Genomic DNA, 11,064 nt, shown 5'->3' on the forward strand with positions numbered 1-11,064 from the left:
CAGGGTCAGGGTCAATGACCTGGTCTAGGTTTCCAGGTGTCTGTCTCACTGTCTTCCTGCAATGACTACTTTGCTGAAAACATGCGCCACGCAAGTCTTCATGATCTTACCTCCTCTGCCTACTCCCCTCCTCCCCAACTCCCACCAAATAGGCTGATCCTTGGCTGTTCCCTGCTTGTGCTGAGCTGTTTCAGGTTTCTGTGCCTTTGCTGGAATATCCTTCCTCTTCTCTGCCAGGTGAATGCATCATCTTCAAGGTCGGCTCAAACATCTCTTCCTGAGAAGTCTTCCTAGATGTGTCCAGGTTGGAGAGAATTCTTCCCCAGGTACACGAGGGAAGCACATCCCCCTTCTGGAACCCTCAGTCTCTTCCAGTTCCCCTCAGGACCTGGCTGCCCAAGTGACAGTGGCTTTCCACATGTTTGTCACCTGGAAAAGAAGCTGCTCAGCCATTGGCTGTGAAGGACAGAGGTGGCTTCACTCTCCATGTCGGCACCATTTTGGAAAAGGATTTTCAGGTCTGAGATAAGTCCACAGCCAGTTTCCCAGCCCCACCTGACCTCTGCCCTGGCCTATCCCTCAGTCCAGTACAAGGGGAGGCATGAAGGTCTCGGTTATACTCTGGTTCCTGCCCCCACACTCACCCCCACCCCAATGAACCAGGCAGCTTCTAGCTTGTTCTGCACCCTGCATACTCCCCTGCAGTGACTTAGGGCGCTCGGGGCCTCCACAAAGCTGACCTGGCTCAGCCCTTCAGCCCCCCAGCTCCCTACTAGATGCTTTGCTTTCTCATCATTACTCTCAGGCTTCCCTCAGGCTGCTGCTAGGATTCTGGTGGATGGATGGAGACAGGAGAGAGTGGTGGGAGGCAGAGCCTGGAGGATATCAAAAACTAGAGGAGGGAAGGAGGGAATCTGGCTGTGGAGGTGTGGCCAGGTGATTTTCCCTTGCAGCCTTGCAGCCAGGAGAAAAATTCCACCTGGAGGGAAGAGAAAGGAGAGCTGCAGGACAGTCGCCGCCCCCCACTTCCTCTTGAGCCTTGCTAGCTCTTATCTCCAAAACGCACCTCTCTGCCTACTTGGTTCATTGACCCTGACCCTGAGTACGTTGTTTGATTTGGAACAGGAGGACAGAGGCTTACGTGGGTCATTTAAAATCAAAGTTTAACTCTGCCCCACCTCCTGAACACAACCTGATTCCCAGTCCCCTCTAACTCCACCCCCGACCCCTCTGCCCTTGGGGTTTTTCACAATATCCATCATTCCTCTTGACCGGCAGCACCACACAGAGACCAGGACCCTCCAGAGGCTGTGAGAAACATCCTGCACCCAGGTCCTCTCTATCTGTTTATCATTGTCTATTTTGTATTCTGCATTCAGAACCAAGAGACTGAAGACGACCCAGGAGCTTCAGCTATGGCTGTCTTCATTATTTTGTCCCTGTTTAGTGTTCTGGTGACAGGCATGGGTGAAGGCGGGGCTGGGAGTGAGAAAGGAGGTGAGAGGAAATGTAAGCTGAACCAGCTTCCCCATTGCCCCTCCATATCTCCTAGTGCCCAGCCTTGGACACACCCTGGCCAGAGCCAGCTGTTTGCAGACCTGAGCCGAGAGGAGCTGACAGCTGTGATGCGCTTTCTGACCCAGCGGCTGGGGCCAGGGCTGGTGGATGCAGCCCAGGCTCAGCCCTCGGACAACTGCATCTTCTCAGTGGAGCTGCAGCTGCCCCCCAAGGCTGCAGCCCTGGCTCACTTGGACAGGGGGAGCCCCCCACCTGCCCGGGAGGCACTGGCCATCATCTTATTTGGCAGACAACCCCAGCCCAACGTGAGTGAGCTGGTGGTGGGGCCACTGCCTCACCCCTCCTACATGCGGGACGTGACCGTGGAGCGTCATGGAGGCCCCCTGCCCTATCACCGACGCCCCATGTTGTTCCGAGAGTACCTGGACATAGACCAGATGATCTTCGACAGAGAGCTGCCCCAGGCTTCTGGGCTTCTCCACCACTGTTGTTTCTACAAGCGCTGGGGACGGAACCTGGTGACAATGACCACGGCTCCCCGTGGTCTGCAATCAGGGGACCGGGCCACCTGGTTTGGCCTCTACTACAACATCTCAGGGGCTGGATTCTTCTTGCACCCCGTGGGCTTGGAGCTGCTAGTGAACCACAAGGCCCTGGACCCTGCCCACTGGACCATCCAGAAGGTGTTCTATCAAGGCCGCTACTACGACAGCCTGGCCCAGCTGGAGGCCCAGTTTGAGGCTGGCCTGGTGAATGTGGTGCTGATCCCAGACAATGGCACAGGTGGGTCCTGGTCCCTGAAGTCCCCTGTGCCCCCGGGTCCAGCTCCCCCTCTGCAGTTCCATCCCCAGGGCCCCCGCTTCAGTGTCCAGGGAAGTCGAGTGGCCTCCTCACTGTGGACTTTCTCCTTTGGCCTCGGAGCATTCAGTGGCCCAAGGATCTTTGACGTTCGCTTCCAAGGGGAGAGGGTGGCCTATGAAGTCAGTGTCCAGGAGGCCTTGGCCATCTATGGAGGCAATTCTCCTTCTGCTCTACGAAGCCGGTACATAGATAGTGGCTTTGGCTTGGGCCACTTCTCCACGCCCCTGACCCGCGGGGTGGACTGCCCCTACCTGGCCACCTACGTGGACTGGCACTTCCTTTTCGAGTCCCAGGCCCCCAAAACAATACGCGATGCCTTTTGTGTATTTGAACAGAACCAGGGCCTCCCGCTGCGGCGACACCACTCAGATTTCTACTCCCACTACTTTGGGGGCCTTGTGGAAACGGTGCTGGTCGTCAGATCTGTGTCTACTATGCTCAACTATGACTATGTGTGGGATACGGTCTTCCACCCTAACGGGGCCATAGAAGTCAGACTCCACACCACCGGCTACATCAGCTCAGCATTCCCCTTTGGTGCTGCCCAGAGGTATGGGAACAAAGTTTCAGAGCACACCCTGGGCACGGCCCACACCCACAGCGCCCACTTCAAGGTAGACCTGGATGTAGCAGGTAAGGCATGCTGGCAGAGGCAAAGGTGCTGGAGGGATGAGCTGAAGTCTCCATGCCTAGCTTTAAAAGTTTTCGTTGGGCTGGGCGCAGTAGCTCATGCCTGTAAGCCCAGCACTTTGGGAGTCTGAGGCGGGCAGATCATTTGAGGTCAGGAGTTCAAAACCAGCCTGGCCAACATGGCGAAATCCTGTCTGTACTAAAAATACAAAAATTAGCTGGGCATGGGTATGCCCGTAATCCTAGCTACTCAGGAGGCTGAGGCAGGAGAATCACTTGAATCTGGGAGTCAGAGGTTGCAGTGAGCTGAGATTGAGCCACTGCACTCCATCCTGTGTGACAGAACCAGACTTTGTCTCAAAAAAAAAAAGTATTCCATGCTTTAAAAAATTACCTCTGTGATTATAGAATTTATTATATTGTATACTATGTATAAATACGATATACTGATAAAAGTATTTAGATTTCTATATTCAAATGTTATCATAATGTACCTACGTTTTGCCAGTTCTGTTTTTTCACATAACAACATTATTCAAGCAAGCAACAAAAACGTATGAATGCACACTTGTGCCAAGCACCCCACTATGCAATTTAACAAAAGAAACAACATTGTTACTCTCAGATGGTTTACATTCTTTTTTTCTTATCTTATCTTTTCTTTTTTCTTTTTTGAGACAGGGTCTCACTCTATCACCCAGGCTGGAATGAGGTAGTGTGATCATAGCTCACTGCAATCTCCAACTCCTGGGCTCATGTGATCCTCTCACCTCGATCTCCCAAAATGCTGGGATTACAGGTGTGAACCACAATGCTCAGCCCTTACCATTTTTTGGTGGTGAGAACACTTAAAATCTACTCTTAGCAGTTTTCAAGAATAAATAACATATTGTTATTAACTATAGTCACCATGTTGTACAATAGATCTCTTTGGGGTTTTTGTTGTTGTTTGAAATGGGGTCTTACTCTGTCACCCAGGCTGGAGTGCAATGGTGTGATTACAGCTCACTGCAGCCTCAACTTACTGGGCTCAAGCAATCCTCCCACTTCAGCCTCCTGAGTCGCTGGGACTATGGGCACATGCCACCATGCTCAGCTAATTTAAAATTTTTTTTTATAGAGATGAGGATCTCGCTATGTTTCTCAGGCTGGTCTTGAACTCCTGGGCTCAAGCGATCCTCCCTCCTCTGCCTCCCAAAGTGCTGGGATTACAGGCATGAGCCACCATGCCCAGTCCAATAGATCTCTTGAACTTCTGAAATTTTTTATTCATTGAGCTGCATCTCCCCAACTCCACCCTCCTTAAGGCCCTGATAACCACCATTCTATTTCCTACTGCGATGAGTTCAACTTTTTTTTAGATTCCACATATAAGTGAGATCATATAGTATTGTCCTGCTGTATCTGACTTATTTAATTAACATAATGTCCTCTAGGTTCATCCATGTTGTTGCAATGAGATTTTCTTCTTTTAAGGCTGAATAGTATTTCATTATGTATATATACTACATTTTCTTTATCCTTAAAATTTTTTCCTTATTCCTTATACATTTATTAATTGGAATTTTGCATAAGGAAGAGTTGTCCTTCCTTTTTATTTCAGTATTCAATTATTTACTCAAATTGTATAGACTCATGGTTTTTTATTGTACTGCAAGGGTTATAACCCAGTACTTCATTTATTTTGTTCCTTATATTTTTCCAACTTTGGCCATTGGGAGATCCTTCAGATTAGTTCCTATGTCCTTTTCACATATCTCCACACGTTTTTGAGCACTTTACTTTTACTTTCTGGCACCCAAAAATGTTTCAATTTCATCTGGCATTTTCCCTGCTCCTACCCTGGAATCAACCTTGTCTCCAAGGAGATCAGGTTCACTTTATTGGAGAATGGTATTTAGAAACCAATATCTGGGCACCAAGTGTGCTCATTATTACTGGGATGTCATTGCTTTTAGGCCCTCTCAGTGGACTTAGCTAGAAAATTTAAGCATATATTCCAACCAACCCATACACACACATCTATCTTTATCTCTGTATTAAATGATGACAACTTTTAAAACACTTGGAACAGTGCCTGACACATAGCGGGCCCTTGAGAAATACTAGGTATTGTTGTGATTAGCCACAGGAGCCTACTTGTGCGTGTGGACCATAAAGAAGTCTTAGTCTGTGGCCAGGCTCAGTGGCTCACGCCTGTAATCCCAGCAGTTTGGGAGACTGAGGCGGGTGGATCTCCTGAGGTCAGGAGATCAAGACCAGCCTGGCCAACATGGCGAAACCCCGTCTCTATTAAAAATACAAAAATTAGCTGGGCATGCTCGTGTGCACTTATAATCCCAGCTACTCAGAGGCTGAGGCAAAATAATTACTTGAACCTGGGAGGCAGAGGTTGCAGTGAGCCAAGATCATGCCACTGTACTCCAGCCTGGGCAACAAGAGCGAAACTCTGTCTCAAAAAAAAAAAAAAAACTCTTAGTCTGCAATTGTCACCTAAGGGTGGAAACACTGGGATATGGAGTAGGGGCAATGAATCTACAAAAGGAAACTAAGGGTTTGCTGAATCAGTCTCTCCTCTCTCCTGGTCTTTGGAAGGTGCAGAGGGAGCTACCAGCATGTTTTGATTTATTGCTCCTTGTCTCAGATCACTTAACTTGACTCCTAATATGGGACCCAGTTAGACTCAAATAAAATCATTCAGACTCCAAAAGTTCAGGAAACAGATTGTGTCTTAAGCCCTGCTCCCTGCTCCCTGCCAAATTTCAAACTGCGAAAGCTACCTCCAAGCCCCAGCAGCATCAGGCCCAGTATTGGTTTTCCTTCCCCATGTCTGCTGTTCCTGTGTTGTGGTGTCTCTCTATGCTGTCTTCCTCTATGTGCTGATGTGTGGGCAGTGTAAGGCCAGACTAAGACCCATGTCCTCAGCACTGCCATGATATTAACCGTGTGTCCTTGCTGACCAACCAAGGTACATTATTGAATGCTCTAAGACTCAGTTGTCCCATCTGTAAAATGGAGACAATGATAGTTCCTCCTTTTTGAGATTGTTGTAAAAGTGAAAGCATGAATACACAGAAGGCACTCGGCATGCTGCCTACATAGCTCCTTTAGGTTCAGTCAATGTGAGGCTTATTTTCATGATAAGGCAGTCCTGGCAATGCCACAGGGCTTCACATGTGAGGGGAAGTCTTCAGGTCAGAGGGAGTGCCACCCTGCCCATTGCCCACGAGATTGTTCCAACCTCAGGTAAACACCCTCCCATGCAGCCCCTCAGAGGGAGGACATTGGTGGAGGCCCAGTCGCAAGGCATCTGGGATTATTACCAGAGAAGACAGTAGGGAGAAAGACCTCCTCCAAATCCCTGGACTGGGACTATCTTGGGGAGAGGGAAGAGAAGCAGGGGCACACTCAGTTCTGAGCTGCTCTTTGGCCCCTACTCTGAAGCCAGGTGGGGGCAGAGTCCAGAGGGGCCAGGGCAATTGCATGACAGGCCCTCCCTGATCCCACCCTGAGCAGGACTAGAGAACTGGGTCTGGGCCGAGGATATGGCCTTTGTCCCCACGGCTGTGCCCTGGAGCCCTGAGCACCAGATGCAGAGGATGGAGGTGACCCGGAAGCTGCTGGAGACGGAGGAGCAGGCCACCTTCCCCATGGGAGGCGCCACCCCTCGCTACCTGTACCTGGCCAGCAACCACAGCAACAAGTGGGGTCACCCCCGGGGCTACCGCATCCAGATTCGCAGCTTTTCTGGGGAGCCACTGCCCCAGAACAGCTCCATGGAGAGAGTCTTCGGCTGGGGGAGGTGAGTGGTCGGTGGCCAGGAGGGAGTGGGGCAGGTAGAATGTATGAAGGGCTCCACACTGCTCCACCTCCCACAGGTACACACAAACACACACACACATTTCTGTGGCCACAATCTGTAGCCACTCAAAACAAAGCCTAATGGGTGAGTGGAGGAATGCTGAGATATGAGGCATTGAAGCAAATCTAGGAAAATGTTAATGGTAGACGCTAGACTTGAGTATGTGGATGTTCACTATACAATTCTTCCAATTTTTCTGTATGTTTAAAATGTTCACATTAAAGGTTGGAGGAAAAAAACAGTGAGATGGGAACACAGATCAGAGGGAGGATTCCCTGAAATCTAGGTATTTGAGATACTGAACTTGACCTAGGATGGGAAACAGGCCATGTCCGTATGTATGGTTCCAAGGCCCAGGCTCAACATCATGCTCTGATCCAGATGGATGGATGAGCAACATTCCTACCTGAAGTCTGGTGGGCCAGTTGATGTTTAAGGTACAGGACAGTGGACAAGTGGGGGAACTCTGCAGAGGAGAGAGAGAGAGACAGAGACAGGCAAGGAGAACTGGACAAAGAATGATACAGAGGCTCAATACTCCAAGACTTTGGGGCTCATTTCCCCGTTGTGTTCACTCTTCAGTGTAGTTTCAGGCAGTGGGACAGTTGATGAACTTGTAGGTCTAATAAAAAACTCCTGTAGGTACCAGCTGGCGGTAACCCAGCGGAAGGAGGAGGAACCTAGTAGCACCAGCATCTACAATTTGAATGACCCTTGGACACCCACTGTGGACTTCACTGACTTCATCAACAATGAGACCATTGCAGGGCAGGTTAGTTGCACGGAGGGGTGAGCAGGCAGCTGGGGAGGAGGGGAGGAGTCAGGGGGACAAGATGAGCCACTTCACTGCCTCAGGAGCCAGATTCCTCAGGGATCTTCAGAAACCACTAAGAATGAAACTTTGGCTGGGTGCAGTGGCTCATGCCTATAATCCCAGCACTTTAGGAGGCTGAGGCAGGTGGATATCTTGAGCTCAGGAGTTCGAGACCAGCCTGGCCAACATGGTGAAACTCCATGTCTACTAAAAATACAAAAATGAGCAGAGCGTGGTGGCATGTGCCTGTAATTCCAGCTATTCGGGTGCCTGAGGCTTGAACCCAGGAGGTGTGATTGCAATGAGTCGAGATCACACCACTGCACTCCAGCCTAGGTGACAGAGCGAGACTCTGTCTCAAAAAAAAAAAAAAAGAAAGAAAGAAAGAAAGAAACTTTATGATTTCACATTTTTCCTGAGGAACTAAGAACATATAGGTGGGTGAGCTGACTCCCTATCTGCAACGTCACTGTGGGAGGCAGGGCACATCCTCAGCAAAGCCAGACCTCGTGATCCTCTTTCTTCTCCCTTACTAGGACTTGGTGGCCTGGGTGACAGCTGGTTTTCTGCATATCCCACATGCAGAGGACATTCCTAACACGGTGACTGTGGGGAACGGCGTGGGCTTCTTCCTCCGACCCTACAACTTCTTTGACGAAGACCCCTCCTTCTACTCTGCTGACTCCATCCACTTCCGAGGGGACCAGGATGCTGGGGCCTGTGAGGTCAACCCCCTGGCTTGCCTGCCCCAGGCTGCTGCCTGTGCCCCCGACCTCCCTGCCTTCTCCCACGGGGGCTTCTCTCGCAACTAGGCAGTCCTGGGATGGGGCATGTGGCCAAGGGCTCCAGGGCCAGGGTGTGAGGGATGAGGAGCAGCTGGGCATTGGGCCGGCAGCCTGGTTCCCTCTTCCCTGTGCCAGGACTCTCTTCCCTCCACTGCCCTCCCTCGCATCCCCCTCTGAGCCAGGAGCCTCCTGACCCTGTGATGCCTGACACAGGGGATAGTCAGCTTTGTGGATGCCAGCTGTGCTGAGTTCCCATCCAGAGAGGTGAGGTATGGCCCAGCCTGGAGCCTGGAGCTGTGGCCAAGCATTTCCCCAGACCACTCCTGGTTTTCTTAACAGTTTGTTTTTTTTTAATGAGACATAATTCACATACCATAAAATTCATCCCTTTAAAGTATACAATTTCAGCCGGGTGCAGTGGCTCACGCCTGTAATCCTAGCACTTTGGGAGGCCAAGGCGGGTGGATCACGAGTTCAGGAGATCAAGACCATCCTGGCTAACATGGTGAAACCCCGTCTCTACTAAAAATACAAAAACAAAATTAGCCGGGTGTGGTGGTGGGTGCCTCTAGTCCCAGCTACTCGGGAGGCTGAAGCAGGAGAATGGCGTGAACCCAGGAGGCACAGGTTGCAGTGAGCCGAGATCGCGCCACTGCACTCCAGCCTGGGCGAGAGAGTGAGACTTCGTCTCAAAATACAATAAAATAAAATAAAACAAAGTATACAATTTCATGATTTTTTTTTTTTTTTTGAGACAGAGTTTCGCTTTTGTTGCCTAGGCTGGAGTGCAATGGTGCGTTCTCGAGGCTTACTGCAACCTCTGCCTCCTCAGTTCAAGTGATTCTCCTGCCTCAGCCTCCCGAGTAGCTAAGATTACAGGTGCCCACCACCACGCCTGGCTAATTTATTGTTTTTTGTTTTTTTTTTTATTTTTAGTAGAGATGGGGTTTCACCACGTTGGCCAGGCTGGTCTCAAACTCCTGACCTCAGGTGATCCACTTGCCTCGGCCTCCCAAAGTGCTGGGATTACAGGCATGAGCCACTGTGCCTGGCCCAATTTCATGTTTTTTAGTATATCCACAAAGTTTTGCAACCATTGCCACTAATTCCAGAACATTTTTGTCACCCCAGAAGGAAACCCTGTATGTGTTAGCAGTCACTTTCTATTTTCCCCCCAATCCCTCTCCTTTTCTAGATAACCACTTCCCTACTTTCTGTCCCACTGGGCTTGCCTGTATTCTGGTCATTTGCATGAAAAGATTCAGACAATACGTTGTCTTCTGTGATTGGCTTCTTTCACTTAGCGTAATGTTTGTGAGATACATCCATGTTGTAGTGTATGTCAGTGCCTCGCTTCTTTATGGTTAAATGATATCTCATTGTATCAATATATCTCATTGTGATTATCCATTCATCCGTTGGTGGGTATTTGAGTTGTTTCCACTTTTTTGGTTATTATAGATAATGCTGCTATAAACGTTCATGCACAAGTTTTCGTGTGGATATGTGTTTCACTTCTCTTGGGTATATGCCTAGGAGTAGAATTTCTGGGTTATGCGGTAATTCTATGTTTAGCCTTTTGGGAAACTGCCAGATTGTTTTCCAAAGTGACTATACTTTTTTCCTTCTTTTAAAATTGTATAAAATATACGTAACATAAAATTTGCCACCTTGGCCCAGGCGAGTGGCCCACGCCTGTACTCCCAGCACTTTGGGAGACTGAGGCAGGCGGATCAACTGAGGTTGGGAGACTGAGACCAGCCTGGCCAATGTGGTGAAACCCCATCTCTACTAAAAATACAAAATTAGCTGGGTACAGTGGCATGCGCCTGTAATCCCAGCTACTCAGGAAGCTAAGGCAGGAGAATCACTTGAACCCGAGAGGCAGAGGTTGCAGTGAGCCCAGATTGCGCCATTGCACTCCAGCCTGGGCAAAAATAGCAAAACTCAGTCTCAAAAAAAAAAAAAAAAAAAAAAAAATTAGCCACTTTAACCATTTTTAGGTGAGAGTTTGGTGGCATTCAGTAAATTCGGAAGCTCTTTTGGGCCACCTTAGCTCTCCTCTGTCCTGTTTTGTTTTTTTTTTGTTTTTTTTTTTGTTTTTTAAGATAGATTCTCACTCTTGTTGCTCAGGCTGGAGTGCAGTGGCGCGATCTCGGCTCACTGCAATCTCTGCCACTCAGGTTCAGGCGATTCTCCTGCCTCAGTCTCCCAGGTAGCTGGGATTACAGGTGCCCGCCACCACGCCTGGCTAATTTTTATATTTTTAGGGGAGATGGAGTTTCATCATGTTGGCCAGGCTGGTCTCGAACTCCTAACCTCAAATGATCCACCTGCCTTGGCCTCCCAAAGTGTTGGGATTACAGGCGTGAGCAACCATGCCTGGCCTGCCCTGGGTCTTAAAGGTGAATAGGGAGCCTCTAGAGACCAGACTGTTCTCCCAAAGCCCCAGAGCAGGTTCCCCAGTAGATGTGCATCTCAGTTTTGGGCCTTGGACAGCAGGTCCTTCTCTCTGTCTGTTCCCTCTCATGCTGACAAAGTCCTCCTCCTCTCAGTTTTCCTGCTACTTCAGCTTCTATTCCCTGCTGGTTTTT

The 11,064-nt window shown here is 49.5% G+C and overlaps 1 protein-coding gene across 1 annotated transcript; it reads left to right on the forward strand.

Moving 5' to 3' along the window:
• Nucleotides 1-1,281: 1,281 nt before the first annotated feature.
• On the forward strand, nt 1,282-9,954 carry LOC129017305 (membrane primary amine oxidase-like). Its single transcript, XM_054457680.2, has 4 exons — nt 1,282-3,012; nt 6,526-6,811; nt 7,514-7,643; nt 8,222-9,954. Exons 1-4 carry the CDS (start codon nt 1,416-1,418, stop codon nt 8,495-8,497), a joined length of 2,289 nt encoding a protein of 762 aa, XP_054313655.2. The 5' UTR covers nt 1,282-1,415; the 3' UTR covers nt 8,498-9,954.
• The last annotated feature ends 1,110 nt before the right edge of the window (nt 9,955-11,064 follow it).

Source organism: Pongo pygmaeus, chromosome 19, assembly GCF_028885625.2.
Source record: "Pongo pygmaeus isolate AG05252 chromosome 19, NHGRI_mPonPyg2-v2.0_pri, whole genome shotgun sequence".
NCBI lineage: Eukaryota > Metazoa > Chordata > Mammalia > Primates > Hominidae > Pongo > Pongo pygmaeus.